Source organism: Scyliorhinus canicula, chromosome 6 (assembly GCF_902713615.1).
Source record: "Scyliorhinus canicula chromosome 6, sScyCan1.1, whole genome shotgun sequence".
In the NCBI taxonomy this organism is placed as follows: Eukaryota; Metazoa; Chordata; class Chondrichthyes; order Carcharhiniformes; family Scyliorhinidae; genus Scyliorhinus; species Scyliorhinus canicula.
The window spans coordinates 177753192-177777230 of record NC_052151.1 but is presented as its reverse complement, the minus strand read 5'-3'; the positions used below and the strand labels follow the sequence as shown (position 1 = coordinate 177777230).

The window sequence follows — 24039 nt, the reverse complement described above, 5'->3', positions numbered from 1 at the left end:
AGAGTTGGGAGAGGAGCGGGAGAGAGTTGGGAGAGGAGCGGGAGAGAGTTGGGAGAGGAGCGGGAGAGAGTTGGGAGAGGAGCGGGAGAGAGTTGGGAGAGGAGCTGGAGAGAGTTGGGAGAGGAGCGGGAGAGAGTTGGGAGAGGAGCGGGAGAGAGTTGGGAGAGGAGCGGGAGAGAGTTGGGAGAGGAGCGGGAGAAGGATGGGAGGAGCGGGAGAGAGTTGGGAGAGGAGCGGGAGAGAGTTGGGAGAGGAGCGGGAGAGAGTTGGGAGAGGAGCGGGAGAAGGATGGGAGGAGCGGGAGAAGGATGGGAGGAGCGGGAGAAGGATGGGAGAGGAGCGGGAGAGAGTTGGGAGAGGAGCGGGAGAGAGTTGGGAGGAGCAGGAGAGAGTTGGGAGAGGAGTGGGAGAGAGTTGGGAGGAACGGCAGAGAGTTGGAAGGGGCGGGAAAGAGTTAGGAGGAGTAGGAGAGAGAGTTGGGAGGGGCGGGAGAAGAATGGGAGGAGTGGGAGAGAGTTGGGAGGGGTGGAAGAGAGTTGGGAGGAGCGGGAGAAGGATGGGAGGAGCGGGTGAAGGATGGGAGGAGCGGGTGAAGGATGGGAGGAGCGGGAGAAGGATGGGAGGAGCGGGAGAAGGATGGGAGGAGCGGGAGAAGGATGGGAGGAGATTAAAAGGTTGGGAGGAGCGGGAGAGGGTTGGGATGAGAGGGAGAGGTTTGGGAGGAGGGAAAAACAGTTGGGAAGAGAGAGAGTTCGGGGGCTGTGACATGGCGGGTGAAGTCTGCACTGAGAAAGAACTGACTGGTCACTTGATTGTCACTCCTCCCCTTCTCTCACATAGAAGCACAATGGAAACTGGAGTTTCTGGCCCAATATAAACTGGTATCTGACAATTACCGACCTGCCCCGACATTGCTCCCTCCAGTGTTGTTTGTTTATTCCATAATGATGATAGGTTTCCTGTCCAAAGGACTACAATTGCTCTTTGCTGACGGGAAAGCCCGTCAGGGCTCCAGTTCCTAATTCATGGAATCATAGAATTTACAGTGCAGAAGAAGGCCATTAGGCCCATCGAGTCTGAACTGGCTCTTGGAAAGAGCACCCTAATTAAGCCACGTCTCCATCCTATTCCCGTAACCCCACTGTACCTTTTGGACACTGAGGGGCAATTTAGTGTGGCTATTCCACTAACCTGCACATGTTTGGACTGTGAGAGGAAACCAGAGCACCCGGAGGAAATCCACGCAGACATTGGGAGAAAGTGCAAACACCACAATGACAGTCACCCGAGGCTGGAATTGAACCCGGGCCCCTGGAGCTGTGAAGCTGCAGTGCTAACCACTGTGCCACCATGTTTTCTGACTGGCACTGGCTAGCAATACTTGGGAAGTCAAGTTCTGTCGTGATGCCACTATTCAAATAAAAGTCAACACCATCATTAAATCTCACGCGTTTGTGGATCCGCCTGTTGTTATTCTGAAGGGCAACTGGCACCTGAGGGACCAAAACTAAGTATTGATGACTGTGAAGGGAGAAATTTGCAAAGAATGAAGGAGACCATATTATAGCACAAAAACCATCTTCTAGCACAAAATCAGCCCATTTAACCCATTTATGGTGGTGGTCTTTTTCCACATTAGCCTTCTCCAGCCTCCTCCGTCAGCATTTCCTTCAATTCCTTTCTCCGCTCATCTAACTTTCCCTTAAATGCATACAAGCTATTTGTCTCAACTTTTGTTTTATTCATTCACGGGATACAAGTATTGCTGGTTGTGCTAGCATTTAATCCCCATCCTTAATTGCCCATGGGGAGGTGGTAGTGAGCTGCCTTTTTGAACTGCTGCAGTCCATGTGGTGTAGATAGACCCACAGTGCTGTTAGGGAGGGAGTTCCTAGAGTTTGACCCAGAAACAGTCAAAGAACTGATATATTTCAAAGTCGGAATGGTGGGTGGCTTGGAGGCAAACATTCAGATGGCGGTGTTTCCATGTGTTTGCTGCCCTTCCGGGATACATCCTGCTGGAGTGACTGCTGCTTCCGGATGGGGAAGCGGAAGGAAGAATTGGGGATATATACAAGTGGCTGGGGGAGCAGGGAGACGAGCGACTATTGAAGCTCAAGGGAAAATGGGAAGCGAAGTTGGGAATGGAGATCAATAGGGGAGTATGGAATGAGGCACTGCGTAGGATAAATGGGACCTCCTCTTGTGCAAGGATGAGCCTGATACAGTTCAAGGTGGAGCACTCGAGAATGAGTGGGTTCTTTCAGGGGGTAGCAGATGAGTGTGAGAGGTGTGGGCGGGGGCCAGTGAATCATGCGCACATGTTTTGGGGTTGTGAAAAATTGGGAAGATTCTGGGTGGAGTGTTCATGGTCTTAGCCAGGATAGTGGAGGAGAAGGTGGACCCGGTATTTGGGGTTTCAGAGAAGCCGGAGTTCATGGAGAGGAGGAAGGCCGATATCTTGGCCTTCACCTCTCTGATTGCACGGCGACGAATTTTGCTGGAGTGCCGGTCGGCATCGCCACTGGGGGTGTCGGCTTGGTTGGGTGACCTGTACAACTTCCTTCGATTAGAGAAGGTAATGTATGAGTTAAGGGGCTCTTCAGGGAGGGTTTGAGGAAATGTGGGGGATGTTTGTGACCGTGTTTGAGGGGCTGTTCGTCACGGGGAGGGGGGGGGGGACAAAATCTGTAAAGACTGTACAGTTGATGAGTGGGAAGTATGTTTCCCGGGGTGTTTATTCGCTGTAACCTGTTTTGATACATGTTTATAATAAAATGCATTTTATTTTTAGAAGTGTCTGCTGCTCTTGTCCTTCCAATGATAGTCTCAGAGTTTTACAGTACACAAGGAGGCCCTTCGGCCCATCGTGTCTGCATCGATCGTCAAGCATCAATCTATTCTTATTCCCAGTTTCCAGCACTTGATCCATAGCCTTGTATGCTATGGCAGTTCAAGTGCTCATCTATATGCTTCTTAAACATTGAGAAGGTTCTCGCCTCTACCACCCTTTCAGAAAATGAGGGGAGGCGGTGGCGCTGTGGTATTGCCACTGAGATCCAGTGTAGTAGTTTGTGGACTATCAGTTAAACAACTGAGGTGTTGCAAGAGGCATATCCCGATTGTGTGGTGACAGGATCACAAAGCCACAGGTTGAGACAGGAGGAGGAGAACTCAAGGAGTACAGATAGGGAGGGTAAGGTTCAGTTATCAGAAACAATCTCTGATCAGATAAAGAACAAGAGAAGGTGCTGAATGAAGCAGAAAGGTTTAGTTCAAGAAAGTTGGTTGAATTACAGCAGAAAGATTCCGAGATAAAGTAGTTATATCAGAAATAGAATACTAGAGTGTCATGACATTAGAAAGAATGGATTAATGAGAAAACAGAGACCGTTCCATATTCAGGCAGATGAGAAATGGGCAGAAGTTCATCAAGTGGCATTACGGTGCATTATGGAAAGGAGGTTTTGTTAGTGACGCATGAGGTTCCAGTGGGGGTCATTTAGGAGTAAGGACAACACAAGTAAAAATACATAAACGTTTTTATTGGCCTGGACATGGGTGTACTTCAATTTTGCTGTACATGTCATACGTCAGGGGATAGAAAAACCTCAGGCAGCACGGTGGCACAGTGGTTAGCACTGCTGCCTCATGGCGCCACGGTCCCATGTTCGATCCCGGCTCTGGGTCGTAGTCTGTGTAAAGTTTGAACATTCTCCCCATGTTTGCGTGGGTTTCGCCCCCACAACCCAAAGATGTGCAAGGTAGGTGGATTGGTCACACTAAATTGCCCCTTAATTGGAAAAAAATAATTTGGTACTCTAAATTTAAAAAAAAGAAGAAAAACCTCAAGCGGTAATCAAACTGGCACCCTTAATACCCATTCCAACATGTGAGGAACCTTTTACTAGGGTCCTGATTGATTGCGCGGGATCCCTGCCGAAAAAAAAAGTGGGAATCAGTATTTGTTGATTATAATGTATTTGTCTACAAAAATTTCAAAGGACTTTCCATTGAGAAATATTACAGCTAAGAGGGTTGTAGAGAAGTTAAACTAATTTTTTTTTTTAATATGGACTACCAAAAGAAATCCAATCAGATCAGGGATCCAGTTTGTTTAAATTGAAAGTACCCAACTGTTTTTTCCCCAATTAAGGGGCAATTTAGAATGGCCAATCCACCTACCCTATAGCTTTGGGTTGTAGGGGTCAGACCCATGCAGGCGCGTGGTGAATGTTCGAACTCAACACGGACAGTGACCCGAGGCTGGGATCGAATCCAGTGTCCTCAGCGCCGAGGAATCCAATTTTATGTTGTGGTTATTCAGGAAGTTATGGATAGCTTAGGAATACACCAATTTAACTCAAATGTGTATCATCCAGAATCATAGGGAGCAATAGAAAAGACCATTAAATGACCATGGTCTTTAAGTGGCATCAAACATTAAAGACCAAAGACCTATTGGCAGCACGGTAGCACAATTGGTTAGCACTGTAGCTTCACAGCGCCAGGGCCCCAGATATGATTCCCCGCTGGGTCACTCTCTGTGCGGAGTCTGCACGTTTTCCCCGTGTCTGCGTGGGTTTCCTCCGGGTGCTTCGGTTTCCTCCCACAGTCCAAAGACATGCAGGTTAGGTGGATTGGCCATGATAAATTGCCCTTAGTGACCAAAAAGGTTAGGCGAGGTTATTGGGTTATGGGGATAGGATGGAAGAGAGGGCTTAAGTGTCTTGATGGGCCGAATGGCCTCCCTCTGCACTGTATGTTCTATGGTGAGGGCTTAAAGTCAAGATTATCCAAAGGATTGGGATAAAGGGATTCCATTTGTACTATTTGCAATTAAGGATGCACCTAATGAATCAACTAAATTCAATCCATTTGAATTGATTTTTGGTCCTGAGGTAAGAGGACCACTTAAAGCGATCAAAGGGAAATTGGTGAATCAGCGTTCTGCAACTATCCTGTTGGACGATGTGTCAAACTTTAGGGAGAGATTAACTAGGGCTGGTGAGTTGGCTAGAAAGGATTTTAAATTGTCACAGCGTATGATGGAAAAAGAGGCACATAAGAAATCAAAAATTTGTAATTTTGTTGGTGGGAAGAAAGTATTATTACCAAGGGAAGGTGAACCATTAAACGATTTAATCGACCTTATCAAATCGAAAGGAAATTGAGTAAGGTGAATTGTTTTAGAAGATCACCAGATAGAAGGAAAACTCACAAGGGTGCCATGGTAATATGCTCCAAAGATATTTTGCTAAAGGAGGAGGCGATGTTAGACATTGTAACTCAGAAGAGGAGATAAATCCAGATGATTCAGAATTTGACATTCCTCAAACTAAATTGGACAATGAGCAAGTGATAAGAAATTGCAATAAAGTGACCTGAAAGAGTTATTAGAGTTGCATAGTGGGAATAAATTAGGAAATACAGAAGAAATTATACATGATGTAGATGTAGAAAAATCTATTCCAATTAAGCAACATCCAAATAGGCTCAATCCACTGAAGTTAACACAGTTTCAAACGGAGAGTGAAAGCATGCTTAAGAACATCATTGAATTTAGTTGCAGTGATTGGAGCTCGCCTATTATGATGGTACCAAAACCAGATGGAACACAAAGACTGTGTGTGGACCATAGAAAAGGTATGAATTCAGATTCATACCCTACTCCTCGTTTGGAGGGCAGTGTTGAAAAGGTGGGACAAGTGAATTTTATTACCAAACTTGACTTACTTAAGAATACTGACAAATACTCTTTTCCAGACAGAGCAAAGGAAGTTTCAACTTTTGTGACACCAAATGGTCTGTATTAGTTTAAAGTTATGCCATTTGGAATGAAAAATGCGGCAGCAACATTCCAAAGGTGAACAAACAAGATCATTTCTGGACTAAACAATTGGGCACTGATAGTTTGATGCTGTTCAGTCAAATGTGGAAAGGAGCATATGGAACACTGAAAAGAATTGTTCGAACGACTGCAAGAGGCAGGATTTTATGGCAAACTTGCCTAAAAGCGAATTTGTGAAGGCTCAAGTCACATTCTTAGGCTATACAATTCAACATGGTCAAATGACCCCAAAGAATGTGCAAACAGAAAGGTTATTGCGAAGTTTCCAATACTATCAATGAGAGTTTTGAAATTTTTGGTCACAAGTGGTTTGTACTGCAAAAACATGCCAGGTTTTAGCAGTGTGGCTGCTCCACTGACTGAACTTCTAAAAAAGCACAGGAAATATCAATGGATATCAGAATGTTAGTAGGCATTTGACAATCTGAAAACTGTGTTGCCGACATCTAATTATGCCAAGCAATTTTTTTTTTTAAAATAATTTTTATTGGAATTTTTTACAGAAAATATAACAAAAAGTATAGCAAAAAGCAGTAATATGCAACTAACAGCCCCATAACACCCACAATTCCCCCCATACCGTAACATCACATGTATCACATTCCCCCACCCCCCCCCCCAAACAAGAGAACTTAACCATAAATTAAAATTAGATAAATCAAATTTAAATAAAATAAGCTAACATAATCAACGTCCCCCCCCCCCCCCCCCCCCCCCCCCGGGTTGCTGCTGCTACTGTCCCAGTACCCTATCGTTGAGCCAGAAAGTCGAGGAAAGGTTGCCACCGTTTAAAGAACCCTTGCACCGATCCTCTCAGGGCGAATTTAACCTTCTCAAGCTTAATGAAGCCTGCCATGTCATTGATCCAGGTCTCCACGCTTGGGGGCCTCGCGTCCTTCCACTGTAGCAAAATCCTTCGCCGGGCTACTAGGGACGCAAAGGCCAGCACACCGGCCTCTTTCGCCTCCTGCACTCCCAGCTCTACCCCAACCCCAAAGATCGCGAGTCCCCATCCTGGCTTGACCCTGGATCCCACCACCCTTGACACCGTCCTCGCCACCCCCTTCCAGAACTCCTCCAATGCCGGGCATGCCCAGAACATATGGGCATGGTTCGCTGGCCTCCCAGAGCACCTGGCACACCTATCTTCACCCCCAAAGAACCTACTCATCCTCGTCCCAGTCATGTGGGCCCTATGCAGTACCTTGAATTGGATGAGGCTAAGCCGCGCACACGAGGAGGAAGAATTTACCCTCTCCAGGGCATCAGCCCATGTCCCGTCTTCGATCTGTTCCCCCAGTTCCCCCTCCCACTTCGTTTTCAGCTCCTCTACTGACGCCTCTTCCTTCTCCTGCATAAGCTTGTAGATATCGGATATCTTCCCCTCCCCGACCCAGACCCCCGAGAGCACCCTGTCACTCACCCCCTTCGCGGGGAGCGCAGGGAATCCCTCCACCTGCCGTCTAGCAAATGCCTTTACCTGCAGATATCTAAACATGTTTCCCGGCGGGAGCCCAAATTTCTCCTCCAACTCCCCCAGGCTCGCAAACCTTCCGTCGATAAACAGGTCCTTCAGCTGTCTAATGCCCGCTCTATACCATCCCCGAAATCCCCCATCCATGTTCCCAGGGACGAACCTATGGTTCCCCCTTAACGGAGCCTCCATCGAGCCCCTCACTTCTCCCCTATGTCGCCTCCACTGCCCCCAAATCTTGAGGGTAGCCGCCACCACCGGACTCGTGGTATACCTCGTGGGAGGGAGCGGCCACGGCGCCGTTACCAGGGCCCCCAGGCTTGTATCCCCACAGGACGCTCTCTCCATCCGTTTCCATGCTGCCCCCTCCCCCTCCATCACCCACTTACGCACCATCGACACGTTGGCCGCCCAGTAGTACCCCGAGAGGTTGGGCAACGCCAGCCCCCCCCCATCCCTACTCCGCTCCAAGAAGACCCTCTTCACCCTCGGGGTGCCATGCACCCAAACAAATCCCATGATGCTGCTGGTCACCCTTTTAAAAAAGGCCCTAGGGATAAAGATGGGCAAGCACTGGAAGAGGAACAAGAACCTCGGGAGAACCGCCATTTTGACGGATTGCACTCTGCCCGCCAGCGATACCGGCACCATGTCCCACCTTTTAAATTCCTCCTCCATCTGTTCCACTAGTCTGGTGAAGTTAAGCTTATGAAGAGCCCCCCAACTCCTGGCCACCTGCACCCCCAGGTACCTGAAACTCTTCACTGCCCTCCTGAAGGGGTATGCCAAGCAATTTAAGGTGGCAATTGGTGCTGTATTGTTACAGGAAGACGATGGAAGAATACAAAGGCTTCTTGGTTATTTTTCTTGGAAACAAAATATTCATCAAAAGAAATATTCGACCATTGAAAAGAAGACATTGAATTTGGTATTGTCATTGCAACATTTTGAAATTCATGTTGCTAACAATTCATCAGAGATGATTGCATATACAGGCCATAATCCATAGGGGCTGGTTTAGCACAGGGCAAAATAGCTGGCTTTCAAAGCAGACCAAGGCAGTCCAGCAGCACGGGTTCAATTCCCGTACCAGCCTCCCAGGACAGGCGGCGGAATGTGGCGACTCGAGGCTTTTCACAGTAACTTCATTTGAAGCATGCTTGTGACAATAAGCGATTTTCATTTTATTTTCCATTAAAGTTTTTGGAGAAGTTTAAGGATCGAAATGCAAGACTGTTTTAGATGGAGTTCATTGCTACAGACATTTCACTTAAAAATTATACAGGTAGCAGGAAGAGAAAACATTTTACCACAACTTTGAAATGCAAGACTGGAACATTCAAAGGTGGAAAAGACTACAATGTAATGCAAGAAGACTGGAACATTCAAAGGTGGAAAAGACTACAATGTACTATGCTCATGTTTAAATGTGCATGCTTAAATGTAATTTATGTATCTTATAGAGTATTAGTAGCGTTTAGTAAACAACTAGTTTTTATTCATGTTTAGAGTTGAAAGACTTTGGAAAATGAAGCCATTTCTAAAAATTCCTGGTTCTTTATTTAAAGGGAGGGTGGTGTGATGAATGTAGGAATTTCTGATATATTGTATTATATGTATTTGGTGTAGTAAGGGTTAAAAGCCTGGGATAGTATTTGACTGCTGCAGTTAAGTGTTTAAAAATCCAGGTTTTATAGGCAGCAGGCACTTTTTGGAAACAGTGGTGCAATTAAGGCTTCACGAAAGATTATAATTTGTTCCAGCCATGGATATCGTATGCTGAAGTTGGGCTCATGGACAATTAAGGAAAAGTACAGAACATGAAATGAAAAAACTGAAAATCGCTTATTGTCACAAGTAGGCTTCAAACGAAGTTACTGTGAAAAGCCCCTAGTCGCCACATTCCGGCGCCTGCTCAGGGAGGCTGGTACGGGAATTGAACCGTGCTGCTGGCCTGCTTTGGTCTGCTTTCAAAGGCAGACGTCAGGAGTGTGATCAAATACTCCCCACTTGCCTGGATGAGTGTAGCTCCAACAACACAAGGGGCTCGACACTATCCAGGACAAAACAGCCTGCTTGATTGCTACCCCTCCCACAAACATTCACTCCCTCCTCCACCGATGCAGTGAGTAGCATCTACAGATGTACTGCAGAAACTCTCCAAGGCAAATAAGCAGCATCTTCCAAACCCACAAACACTACCATCTAGCAGGACAAGAGCAGCAGATACATGGGAACACAACCATCTGGAGGTTCCTCTCCAAGTCACTCACCATCCTGACTTGGAAATATACTGTTCCTTCACGATCGCTGGGTCAAAATCATATTACTCCCTCCCACATAGCACAGTGGGTGTACATACACCACATGGAGTGCTGCGGTTCAAGGCAGCTTCTCATGGGCAATTAGGGATGGGCAATAAATGCTGGCCCAGCAGCGGCACCCACATCCCATAAAAAAGAATTCCACATTCCCATCACCCACTGAGCGAAACGTTTTCCCTCAAATTCCCTCTAAATGGCCTATCCCGACTTTGTGACCCACAGACCACAATCAGTAAGAATAAACACCTCCTCCACAATAGTCCTCAATAACGGAACGCTGCGTACTTAGCCCCCTACTGTACTCCCTGTACACACACGACTACCTGGCAAAACTTGGTTCCATCTCCATCTACCAAGTTTGCTGACGCTACAAACTTAGTGGGATGGATTTCAAATAACGATGAGTCAGAATACAGGATGGAGACAGGGAACCTAGTGGAGTGGTGCAGCGCCAACAATCTATCCCTCAACGCCAGCAAAACTAAAGAGCTGGTCATTGACTTCAGGAAGCAAAATGCTGTACACACCCCTGTCAGCATCAACAAGGCTAAGGTGGAGATGGTTCAAATTCCTATGGCTACTCATCACCAAAAATCTGTCCTGGTCCACCCACACCGACACTACCACCAAGAAAGCACAACAGCGCCTATACTTCCTCAGGAAACTAAGGAAATTCAACATGTCCACATTAACTCTTACAACTTTTACAGATGCACCATAGAAAGCATCCTATCTGGCTGCATCACAGCCTGGTATGGCAACTGCTCAGCCCAAGACCGCATGAAACTTCAGAGAGTCATGAACAACGCCCAGTCCATCACACAAACTTGCCTCCCATCCATTGACTTTATCTACACCTCCCGCTGTCTTGGGAAAGTGGGCATCATAATCAAAGCCACCTCCCACCCGACTTACTCACTCTTTCAACTGATTCCATTGGGGCAGGAGATACAAAAGTTTGAGAACAGGCATGAACAGACTCAAAAACAGCTTCTTCCCCGCTATTACCAGACCCCTAGACGACCCTCTTATGGACTGACCTCATTAACACTACACCCCTGTATGCTTCACCCGATGCCGGTGCTTATGTAGTACTTTGTGTACCTTATGTTGCTCTATTATTATTTTCTTTTATTTCCTTTTCTTTTCATGTACTTAATGATCTGTTGAGCTGCTTGCAGAAAAACACTTTCACTGTACCTCGGTACACGTGACAATAAACAAAATCCAATCCTGTTCCTTACCTTAAATCTATGCTCCCTGGTTATTGATCCCTCTACTAAGGGGAAAAGTTCCTTCCTATCTACTCATATTCCTCATCATTTTGTACACTTCAATGAGGTATCCCCCTCAGCCTGATCTGTTCTAAGGAAAACAACCCCATCCTAACCAGCCTCTCTTCACAGCTGAAACTCTCCAGTCCAGGCAACATTCTGGTGAATCTCCTCTGCACCCTTTCTAATGCAATCACATCCTTCCTATAATATGGGGAACAGAAACTGCACAGTACTTCAGCTATTGACTAATGAGTGTTTTATACAGTTCCATAATTTAAAAAAATTAAAGTCCCAATTAATTCTCCCCCCCCCAATTAAGGGGTAATTTAGTGTGACCAATCCACCTACTCTGCACATCTTTGCGTTGTGGGGGTGAGGCCCACACAGACACGGAGAGAATGTGCAAACTCCACACAGACAGTGACCTGGGGCTGGGATCGAGCCCAGGTCCTCGCTGCCGTGAGGAAGCAGTGCTAACCACTGCACCACCGGGCTGCCCTTATACAGCTCTATCATAACTTCTCTTATATTCTTTGCCTGGGGTAATGAAAACAAGTATCCTATCTGCCTTCTTAACCACCTGTCCTGCTGCCTTCAGGGATCTATGCACAGAATTTACAGTGCAGAAGGAGGCTATTCAGCCCATCAAGTCTGCACTGGCCCCTGGAAAGAGCTCCTTACTTACGCCCACATCTCCACCCTATCCCTGTAACCCAGTAATCCCACTTAATCTTTTTTGCATCCCAGGATCCCTCTGGATTTATAAGTATCCTACCATTCATTGTGTATTCCTTTGCCTTGTTTGACCTCCCAAAATGCACTTCCTCATTTCAGGGTTCAATTCCATTTTCCCCTGTTCTGTCCATCTAACCAGCCCATTTCTACCATCCTCCAATCTAAGGTTTTCCTCCTTGCTATTTACCACCAATTATTGTGTCATCTGCGAACTTACTGATCATACCTCCCACATTCACGTTTAGATCATTAATGTACACTACAGCAAGGAACTCAGCACAGATCATTGCGATACACCACAGGACACAGGTTTCCAGTCCCAAAAACAGCTTTCGACCATCACCCTCTGCATCCTGCCATTAAGCGATTGTGGGTTTGAAAGGTGATACTTCCTTAGGGGAAGCAGTATTATCATTGGACTAGTAATCCAGAGACCCAAGTTTGAATACCACCACAGTAGATGGTGATTTGATTCCTTTTTTTGTTATTTTAAATATTTCTTTATGCTCCTCCTTTTTCACATTTTCTCCCAAATTTACACCCACCAGCAATAAACAATAATCAGTAACAAATATGTCAATCCCCATTTCAATAACAACAATCCCATCCTCCCACCAACCCCCAAACAGTAGCCCGCAAACAAATGACAAAAAGGAATCAGGAATCACCCATAGTCACCATCAACAAGCACCGCCTCCCTTCCCCCAACCCTCCCATCCACGCACCCCCCCCCCCAACTAATGTTTGATGTGTGTCCAGTTCTTGAAAGTGCATGATGAATAACGCCCATGAATTGTAGAACCCCTCCGTTCAAACCTCACCTTCTCAAGAGTCAAGAATTCCAACAGGTCCCCCCGCCGCGCCAGGGCACAGTGTGGAGAGGCTGCTCTCATCCCAATAGGATCTGCCTTCGGGCGATCAATGAGGCGAAGGCTACAACATCTGCCTCCGCACCCGTTTCCAACCCCGACTGGTTCAACACCCCGAATATGGCCTCCCGAGGGCCCGGGTCCAGTTTCACGTGCACCACTTTAGAAATTACCCTAAAAACCTCCTTCCAGTAGTCCTGTAGCTTTGGACAGGACCAAAACATATGAACGTGATTAGCCCCCCCCCCCCCCCCCGCGCAACATTCACATACATCTTCTACTCCTTCAATGAATTGGCTCACCCTCGTGAGGTTGGCTCTGTATACCACCTTCAGTTGTATCAACCCCAACCTCGCGCACGAGGTGGCGGCTTTCACTCTCCGGAGCACCTCACACCAGCACCAGAACCCCTCCTCCATATCCTTTCCCAACTCTTCGTCCCACTTTGCTCTGATCACTTCCAGTGGTGCCTTCTCCTCTTCCAAAATAGCTCCGTAAACCGCTGACACTACCCCCTTCTCCAGTCCCCCTGTCATCAGCACCTCCTCCAGCAACGTGGCCAGCTCTACCGGGAAGCTCTCTATCTCCTTTCTGGCAAAATCTCGAACCTGCATGTATCTGAACATTTCCCCCTGCTCCAGCCCATACTTTGTTTCCAGCTCCTTCAATCCTGCAAACCGACCCCTAAGAAACAAATCTTTCAGTGTCTTAATCCCCTTCTCCTCCCATTTCCGAAAGCTTCCATCCCACCTCCCTGGCTCAAATCTGTGGTTCCCCCGAATTGGTAATTAAGGATGGGTAATAAATGTTGACCCAGCCAACGACACCCACATCCCATGAAAGAATAATTTTAAAAACACCATGTGGTATGGGAGTTATACATTCGAACCACTCTGTAGTTAAATAAGTGTCTCCTGAATTCCTTACTGGATTTATTGCCAATAGTTTATAGCTCTTAATTTTGTCTCCCTCAACAGTGGAAATATCTTCTAACCGATAAAAGTCCTTCATAATTTAAGAACCTTGAGAGATCAGCCCTCAGCCTGATTACAGTTCTGGTATTATCCAAGTAAATCTTTGCAACCTTCTCCATTCCACTTATTTAGCACCTTTCATGACCGCAGCACTTTACAGCCAATTAAGTACTTTTGAAATATAGAGACTTTTGCAACTGGGGCAAAACAGAGCAGATATATTTTTGTACAAAGATTTGAGGCTGATTGTGATACAAAGTGATTACTCTACCAAAGGGGTTGGTGCTTTGCGTCTAGCGACAATGTTTTCCTAAAACTTCCTGTTCATCTCCTGCCATCTACGAAGTTCCCCAAGAGACAGTTCAGACCAAAACTGACGCTGCAACATGACAAAACCTTTGTAGTGATTCACATTAGTCTCTCAGTTCCCCATTTTCAGCAAGTCTCCATTTCATTTCAGCATAAAACATGATATACCAGAATTGAATACAATTGAATAGAATTGAAGCAACTAATGATTTCGCCTGGAGATAACTCCCAGGACACCTTTGGCATTGGACCATTTGTAGGTAAAAATTAAGCCACAAATAAGCTCTTTATTAATGAAGGTGTTTCTCCCATTTCTTTATAGCAACAGACACACAAGTGATGGGGCACTGCTTTCATCACAATCATGTTGCCCATCTAGTCCTGCAGTGAGGAACATCTCACCGCTCAAATGAGGAACAATTCAAAAGCACAAAACAATGTTTTACCAGGAACAAGTTAACTTTGTATCACGTCAAGTGGACATTTGAACCAATGATAGAACAAACTTATTAGTACAGAACTTCAGTATTGCTGAAAACATATTTGCAATAATGAACAAACTTGTGTTTATTTAGCACTTTTGTGTCCACAGGACCTCCCAAAACGGTTCACCCATGATGATTTCAGAAGTGTTGTCAATCTTGTAAAGTAGGAAATGCACCAGCCACGTTTGCATAAACAATAGTATGATAATAATCAGATAATCTGTTTTGACTTCCAATGGCGGCATGTAGGAGAAAGTTGCACGTTGGACGGCTCTTGCTCGAGGCTTGATTTTTTTTAGAATTTAATTCCTGGTCCCAGGGGTAATTTTTGGTTAAATAAGTGCAGGAAGACATAAGGATGGAAGATGTCCAAAACCGAAAGGAAAGCTGCCGTGAAGAAGGAGCAAATGAAGGTTCGCCATTGAGTGGGAGGGTCGGCTCGACAGCTGGAAGGATTGCGGAGGCTGGGTCGCTGGGTGGGGCTGCACTGTTCACGGCAGAAAAGATGACCGAGGTGATGGTTCTGGAACTTGAAAAAAAAATTGCAAAGCACTTGGAGGTGATGAGGAAGGAGATGGTGGCAGCATTGAAGGTGCTGGTGGAAGAGGCGGATGCCCCGGTGAAGACGGCGGTGACGATGACATCAGCCAAGGTGCGGGAGCAGGGTGAGAAACTGAAGGAAGTGGAAGAGGCCTTGTCGCAACACAGTCATCAACTCACGTTGATGGGTGAGGAACTGCAGAGGGTGGTGGAGGCCAACAAGGGTCTGCAAGCCAAAGTGGAGGACCTGGAAAACAGATCTAGGCGGCAAAATCGGAGGATCGTGGGCCTGCCCGAAGGGGTGGAGGGCCCGAGGCCGACAGAGTATTTTGCCAAGATGTTGGCGGAGCTGTTGGGGGAGGGGGAAGATCCCTCTCGGTAGGAACTGGATCGGACTCTCAAGAGCGTGGAGCCCTAAACCAAGGGCGAATGAGCCGCCAAGAGCAGTGATTATTTGTTTCTGTAGGTACCGCATGAAGAAGGTCCTGTGTGGGCAAAGCAGAAGTGAGAGGTGCAGTGGGCTGGAGCTGGTATACGTATATACCAGGACTTACTATGGAGCTGGCGAAGAGACGAGATGCCGAGTGAAGAAGGCACTGTATAAACAGCAGGGCGGGGCTTGGCATAGTGTACCCAGCTAAGTTGAGGGTGACCTACAACGCCAAAGATTTTTATTTCGAGACGTGGAAGTGGCGGAGGAGTTTGTGAAGGCAGAAGGACTGGGACAGAAGTGAGAAATGGGATGGAGGATTGGTCTTGGATTGAGGGTGGGTGGAGGAGTGTATGTAGCTCGACCTTTCACTGCATGTTGTTATATGTGCTAAATGAGTTGAAGTTGCCCAAGATTGGGATTTTCATTTGCAATGATGGTTCTTTGAGGTTTGTGTGTTTACACTGGGGTTGTGTGTTGGAAGGGGATCTCTTTGTTTTCCTGGGACCGGGCAGGGGGGATGAGGCCTGGGCAGGGGCCTCCACACTGGCTAGCTCGTGTGGTAGGAGGAGCTGCTGCCATCAGAGCCTAGTAGAATAGGTTTTTGGGCCTAGGAGATGTGACAACATGGGTGGGGGGGTCCAATACTGGGTGAGGTCTTTTTGAGAGGAAGTGGATGGAACGATTCTGGGAGGGAGGGGAGGGCCAAGCCCAGTGAGCAGGACCTGGAGTTATGAGGATGGTGGAGTGGGGAGAGGGGGGGGGGGGGGGGGGGGGGGGGGGGCTGATTTGCCCGGAGGTGGGTCCTGTTGGGGTGGAGGTCAGTGTGTGGGGGATTGTTATTGTATTTTTTTTTAGTTTGTTTTTTTCTTTGGCTGTTTATTGATGAAAATGAGGAGATAAAAATGTTTTTTTTTTAAAAATCAGATAATCTGTTTTAGTGAATTTGAGGAATAAATATTGGCCAGGACAACAGGAAGAACCCCTTGCTCTTCATGGAAGCAGTATCGTGGATCTTTTATCCCACTTAAGAGTAGGGGGCTTTCCTCCAGTCCTACTCTCCAACATACCTGCATTCCTCCAACTCTCGTCTATCCCTCCTTCCGGGCCAGGGGTCAGGTCCTTTGTCATGCTACACAGAACATTACTGAATTGAAATACAGAGGCAAGTCAGAGAAATAAAATATCTTACCACAATTGGTACTCCAATATCAGGCCACACAAGGTCCTCAGATGGTGGCTTGGGGGAATTCCCACAACAACAACTTTATTCAAATAAGGAAGGCCATTCAGCCTCTCTAAGGAGTTCATCAGGACTTCCTCACGCTCGTAGGTTAACATTACGACTGTAAACTGTTCCCTGGGAACATTGCCACCCAACGCAGCTTGGAACTCCTTCCCAGAGCCCCCAGCTCCTGCGCCTATTGGCCGAACCCTGTCCCGGACCCAAGAAACTTGGCTTCTGAGGGTAATGTGGGATCGAGTGGGGTGTGTGGAAAGAGGTGAAACGGTCCTGGGGCGGAGTTCCAGGCTCTGTAAGTGTCTCGGACAGTCACTGTGAAGTTCCGCAGATATTTAGGGGAGGCATATGGTGGTTCAGTCTCAACGGGTCCCAAGTCCAAGTCTCCAGTGTCCGCTATATGGATGTGGTGCCAGCAGCTTTTCCCGTCTTGTGAGGGATCTCCTTGGAGGGCTCTTCCGTGATGGGAGCTGCAGGGATTTGTATTCGAGTTCTCACGGTGGACAGGATCGTGCTCAGCACATTATCAGAGGTGGAAAAATAGGTTTCCCATAAAAAACGACCCTGACGCCTCATGTTGAGAAGGTCGCTGTCGAGATGCTTCTCAGGAGGAAGTGGACTTCTGTTATGCGAGGCTTTGGCACTATTAGAGCTGCCTCTCTCCAGTGTATCGTGTCATGATACGGCAACTGCACGTGTTCCCCTAGGATTACTGGGATGGCTCCAACTTCCAAGGCTTCAAAAAGCCTCATAGAACAGCCAGAGGAAGCAATGAGATGACTGTTCCCCGGTGTTATGATTAATACAAAAGTGGACAATTTCAGCAACTCCAGTCTGTCGTCCCTCTCCCCACAAAGTGCCCACTCAGTAGGCAAGGCAGGTCGAGGCTGGTTTTTACAGGTGAACTCCACAAGAACCAAGTCCAACTTGCTGTCCTGGACAGCCTTCAAGGTGGTAATAATCCGGTCATCATAATCGGCTGGAGCATTGCCCTCAATCTCCTCCTCGAAGGAACGGGCCTCCTGCAAGCTGGACATGAGTGATTCGATCTTCTCTCCCTGAAAGCTGAAGAGATACTTCCTTTTGACAGGAACCTGGGGAGGAATCTCCAGGAAGTTGGGTTCAGACATGGCGTGGATGAGTGGTGAGGGGATGAGATCAAACCCGGGACGATACTGCACATCATAGAAGGTGGACTGGACAACCATGGCCCTGCCTGTGCTGACATTGAAGAGCAGGTTCTGTGTCTGGGATCTCCGGGACAGGTTAATGAGGAGATGATTGTGTCCATCCGACCGCCAATGCGGGAGGGAATGCAACTGCTTTTCAAGGTCAATGGATTTCAGTAACGTTGGGTCTTGCAGCTCTCCAACCAAGACCATGTAGACACAGGCAATGTGAGGATTGTCTGTAATATAGATGTTAGTCCGAGCGTTTGCCTGGAATGCCTGTTTGATTAATGGATCGATTAATGCACTGAATTGATATTGATCCAGTGGGTAGATATAAATGGGAAAACCAGATGTAAGGGACACGGGAGTAATCAAAGCAAGAGTGCAAGCGGCAACTGTTGGGGGACTTTGGCAATGGGAAGTTGGTCTCGTCTTTCCTCTGGCAACAGACGGATTGGCAGCGAGAGCTTTGGCTGGTTCTGAGCCACCAGCTCCTTGTAAGAGTGCTCGGTTTGGCTGATGACATTTTGAGCTGCAGCAGGTCCTGTTTGGCATTCTCAATGCTCTTCTTGCAGGACTCGATCTTCAGGTTGAGCTTGGCAATTCGCTGTTTAGTTCCTGCCGCTTGGCCTCGAGCTGGAGCAGCTCCTCACTAACCGACTCCCGGATGCGGCACAGATCTTGCACATGCTTGACCTCACACAGGGCATTGCCGGAACGTGGCTCGAAATGCGTGGGCCTGAATCGTCGAGGTTGTCAATGGTGGTCAGGTAATAATGGGCAATCAGCGGGAGAACACCAGTATGATGAACAGGGTGAAGCTGAGCCAGGTCAACCGGATGCGATTGGACCATCGTAACATGCATGGCTGCCCTACATTCCCTACAACTCCGTTACGGAGCATGATATAAACTGGCAAGAGTTAGGGGCAAAAAAAAAGTTTTTAAATTTAAAAAAAGGAGAGGGGGATAAAACCCTCTCACAATCACAATCACGTTTGATCAGAAGCCATGATGGGAAATCTAATCTCATTCGCTACTCAAAGGATACCGTGTACTTTCCTTTAGATATTTCCCATAAGCCGTTTTGCAACTCAACACCAATAGAATGGAAATTTCATTTTCTCGCTCCTTCCATCCACGCAATGTCCTCTCTCTTTTCTCCCAGGGTAGCTGAGCAAACCAGATTCAATCAGCATACATCTTCAGCTCACTGTTGTGCTACTGGAGGTGCCATTGCCATGACAGGTCTCCGAGGACCACTGCAGATGCCTGTTAGTTGGCAGTCTCCATTAGTGGCCTCAGCATCCTGAACTGGCAGTCGAGAAGGTATCCACACTCTCCCAAAATATTCCCGAACCACAGCCACATCAATGAGCAGGAGCTGACAGGCAACCTCGTCCTTTGCCCCCTCTCCTGTCTCACATCACTTCAACTCCGGGCAGCGACATCACCAGCTGCATAAAGAGGTACGAGGTTAGTATTTTTATAGGTGAATCTTTTGAAATAGCACAGAATGGGAAACATCTGTGGATGCTGCTCATTTAGTTTAAACCACAAAGGCTGCACGCTTATGAACTGTAGTCTCACCCAGCTGCGTAAATCCCTCAATGACCTTGCCCCTCCCCATCTCTGTACCTCCCCCAGCCCCATTTTCCTCAGCACTCCTCTAGTATTTTGCCTCTCAAGCAGTCCCGATTTTCATGACCCCACCAATGGCAGCTGTGCCTTCAAGTCCCTGAAAGTCAGGAATTTCCTTCCTAAAGCATCCCAACCCTCTCCAACTCTCTACCCTCCTTTAAGTGATTCTTTAAACCTATCACTATGATCAACTGTCCTAATATCTCCCTGTGTAGCTGAGTGTCAAATTTTACTCGCCAATTGGCCCTGTGCAGCACCTTGGGTCATTACACTCTGTTTAAACATATGCTACAAATTCATGTTGTTATTGCGCACAGTGTCTTTGGAAGAAAATTAAAGCAGCAACAGAAATAATTAAATGACAAATGGATGTGTCAGGGAAGATTTACAGGGGTATTGTCTTTCTTCAGAATGTGAGGTAGTGTGTGGAGCCTCTACACAAACCACTGGCACGAATGCCAGATACGTTTTCAGGTCATCACGTTTGTGCCGGAGAATCAGCAATCCAAAACTAATCCTGTAGACCTGCAGTTCCTCTGCTTCGTACCTTTATCCAATTCTCCTTTAAAACAGGTCATTCGTTTGATGCAATGACCCGGTTTCAAATGCTTCAAGTACGTCATTTATTTGCAATGAAATAAACTTACCTTCCTTTATAAGACAACAGCTCGTACTTAGAAAGAGGTTTCGCAGGAGGTTCTCAAACAAAATGTGACACTGAATCGCATTAATGAGATAGGAGGGCAAATGACAAAAAACTTGAACATTTCGTTTTTAAGGAATTCTTAATAATAATATTTAAGGGCAGCGTGTTGGTGTAATGGTTAGCACTGCAGCCTCACGGCACCGAGGTCCCAGGTTTGATCCCGGCTCTGGGTCACTGTCTGTGTGGAGTTTGCACATTCTCCACGTGTTTGCATGGGTTTGGCCCCCGCAACCCAAAGATGTGCAGGGAGGGGAGTTGGCCACGCTAAATTGCCCATTAATTGGAAAAAATTAATTGGGTACTCTAAATTTATATATTTTTTTAAAATAATCTTTATTGTCACAAGTACAGGGCAGGGGCAGCACTGTAGCATAGTGGTTAGCATAGTTGCTTCACAGCTCCAGGGTTCCAGGTTCGATTCCCGGCTTGGGTCACTGTCTGTGTGGAGCCTGCACGTTATCCCTGTGTGTGCGTGGGTTCCCTCCGGGTGCTCCGGTTTCCTCCCACAGTCCAAAGATGTGCGGGTTAGGTGGATTGGCAATGCTAAATTGACCTTCGTGTCCAAAGAGGTTAATTTGGGGTACTGGGTTCAGGGGTTGGGGTGGAGGTGGTGTGTGGTTGAGTGGGGTGCTCTTTCCATGGGCTGGTGCAGACTCGATGGGCCGAATGGCCTTCTTCTGCACTGTAAATTCTATGATAAGTAGACTTAAATATTGCAATGACATTACTGTGAAAATCTCCTAGTCGCCACACTCCGGCACCTGTTTGGGGACACGGAGGGAAAATTCAGAATGTCCGTCGGAAGCCCACGCAGACACGGGAGGAACGTGCAGACTCCACAGACAGTGAATCAAGCGGGGAATGGAACCTGGTGCTGTGAAGCAACAGTGCTAACCGCTGTGCTACTGCGTCGCCCTTAAAGGATGAAACACAAATTAGAGAGGTGAAGAGAGGGAGGTAATTCCAACGCCTGGGGCTTCAGCAGCTAAGTGCCCAGCAACCAGAATTAGGAAGATGCAAGAGGCCAGAATTGGAGGAGCACTGCATTTTCAACGGTATAGGGCTGGAAGTGGTTCAAAGATAGGGAGGGATGAGACCATGGAGGGATTTGAAAACAATGACGATGATTTTAAAATTGCAGCATTGACCTACATTGGCTCCCAAATAAGCAATGAGCATCGTGGGCGATAGATGAATATGACATAGCATGAGTCAGGACATGGAAGCAGAGTTTTGAATGAACTCAAGTGCGTGGAGGGTGGGACATAGGAGGATGGCCAAGATTGCACTAGATAGTTTATAGAGGTAACACTGGTATGAATGATGGTTTCAGCAGCAGATGAACTGAAATGGCAGCGGAGTAAGGCAACGGAGGTGGAAATGGGTGGTCTTGGTGATGTGTGGTCAGAAGCTCCGCTCAAAGTCAAATATGACACTAAGGTTGCTAACAGTCTGGTCCAGCCACAGAGCTGCCAGGAAGGGGGAGTTGGTGGCTAGGGAATGGAGTTTGGGGTGGTATTCGTCAAGGACTGATGGGTAAACTGTTTTTCTGAAAGGTAGATGACTACAGATTTGAAGAAGAGTGGGAACAGTAATGAGGACAGAGACATGAGAACAAAGCAGAGAACTGGGTGGTAAGTGGTTTAATGGGGGTAGGGTTAATAAAGTAGAAGATAGATCTCAAGGGCAGGATAACATAGAACATAGAAAATACAGCATAGAACAGGCTCTTCGGCCACGATGTTGTGCCGAACCTTTGTCCTAGATTAAGAACAAATTAATCTACACCCCATCATTCTACCGTAATCCAAGTACCTATTCAATAGCTGCTTGAAGGTCCCTAATGTTTCCGACTCAACTACTTCCACAGGCAGTGCATTCCATGTCCCCACTACTCTCTGGGTAAAGAACCTACCTCTGACATCCCCCCGTATTCTTCCACCATTCACCTTAATTTATGTCCCCTTGTAATGGTTTGTTCTACCCAGGGAAAATGTCTCTATCTACTCTATCTATTCCCCTGACCATCTTATAAACCTCTATCAAGTCTCCCCTCATCCTTCTCCGTTCTAATGAGAAAAGGCCTAGCACCCTCAACCATTCCAAATAAGTTAAGAGATAGATCTCAATAAACAAGTTCAGAGGGGACATGAGGTGAGAAAGGAGAGAAAGATGCAAGTTCAGGGTCAGAGCAGGTTGGAAACCTTCTAGATTCTGAAATAATGAGCAATTTTGGCAGACAGAGATTTATGTGGTCGAGCCAGATCTGGTGTGGCATGTCTAAACTAATTGTCTGGAGTATCTGTTTGAGCCTGTCTCTTCCTGGGGGAACTGCTTTAATGAGGGCTTGGACATCAAGAGTAGATGTGTGGGTGTGGTTCAGCAAATTGGCAGCTACAGACAATGTTGTGGTGAATAAGGGGCAAAGATTGGAGAGTTTGGGTTTTAAAAGTAATTCAGAAGTTTGTTTTCGGGGTTGGCCACCACAGGAAAATGGTATTGAGAGGGGAAATGGAATGTGGATGGAGAATGCTGCAAGGATGATCTTGGCATCATGGCGATACTAATATTTGTATTTCTCTGTTTCTGTAGTTTCTGCTCATAATGAGTCCAATTCCACAAATACCTCTCAAGAGTCCTTTCACAAGGGAATATTCTTCACATAACAGCCTTGAATATATTTTAATCATAAACAGTAATAGAGCGCAGCACTGAGCAACTATGATGAGAACGGATATCTCGTGGCTATTTTCCATGTTTATGGTCAGATGATTTCCATTTTTGCTCCCAGTCCAAATGAGACAGTGAACAAAAGAGGAAAGAGAGGGGGAGAGAGAGAGAGAAATCAAGTGTGATAGGGGAAATTGAGGGAAAGAGAAAGACAGAAAGAGAGCTGATGGAGACATGGAGTGCAGTAAATCAAAAACACTGGTGAGAGATTAGAGTCCGGGTAAAGGTTTCCCTATAGGGATATTAGCGAACCGTTGAGATATTTAAACGACAATCGGACAGCTTCATGGTGACTTTTCCTTCTTTTCATTTCCTGGATTAAAATAACTGAATTGCCAGTCTCAACCTGGTGGGATTTGAACTTGTGTCCATAGAATTTACAGTGCAGAAGGAGGCCATTCGGCCCATCGAGTCTGCATCGGCCCTTGGAAAGAGCACCCAATCCTTAGCCCACGCCTCCACCATACCCCCAGACCTCCACCCTATCCCCGTAAGCCAATAACCCCACCTAACCTTTTTGGACACTATAGGAATATAATCATTGCACAAAACCAAGGTTGATTTAAAGAAAACACACAGGCCTAGTAGGACTTGAAGCAAGCTCAGCCATTGAAGCGGGTAATCACCCCTCAGTCCATGGACTCCAGTCAAAGAGGAGAGAGAGACAATGATTACTCGCTTCCTTCCTCTGACCTATATAACTTTGCAGCAAAGGTGTTTATAGCAAAAGTGACAAGAAAGAAAGAATCCCATTTTAAGGCAGAGAGAAGGCATTTTGCTACTTTCACTCATCATCCTTTGCCAAAACTCCAAAACACACAATTTCCACCCCAGCAAGAACCTGGAGAACTTTATTTATTCCACAAACATTTATTCCATTCTTTTCAGGTAGATGCGGTTTTCATCCCATTGATGTTTAGCAACTGTCTATGTTCTATGTAACATACACTGAAGTCTGTCACCAGTGAAAGCTCGTACTGCACATGGCAGCAACCTTAGAGTAAAGTGAGATGGTAAACCAAGGAGCCGGCTGTCCTGTCAGGGCGGATCGCAAGGATCACATGACACTATTTTGAAGAGGAGCAGGGGGGTTCTCCCAATATTTACCTCTCAACTAACATAATTTTTTTAAAAATCAGATCATTTGATCATCATCACATTATGTGAGCTACCGTGTGCATTTCCTACAGTACACTTCAAAAGCACAAAATTGGCTGTAAGTTGCATTCATAGATCATAGAATTTACAGTGCAGAAGGAGGCCATTCGGCCCATCGAGTCTGC

General features: G+C 46.7%; 1 protein-coding gene across 1 annotated transcript in view; it reads right to left on the bottom strand.

The window, feature by feature from the left end:
- Positions 1-24039, bottom strand: part of extl3 (exostosin-like glycosyltransferase 3) — a 101709-nt gene that overhangs the window by 11047 nt on the left and 66623 nt on the right. The window contains 11 exon segments of the mRNA XM_038800497.1: positions 16461-16522; positions 16525-16698; positions 16701-16913; positions 16916-17104; positions 17107-18035; positions 18037-18116; positions 18118-18209; positions 18212-18283; positions 18286-18411; positions 18414-18473; positions 18476-19136. Of these exon segments, the coding sequence (XP_038656425.1) occupies positions 16461-16522; positions 16525-16698; positions 16701-16913; positions 16916-17104; positions 17107-18035; positions 18037-18116; positions 18118-18209; positions 18212-18283; positions 18286-18411; positions 18414-18473; positions 18476-18584 (2106 nt within the window). The 5' untranslated portion in view covers positions 18585-19136.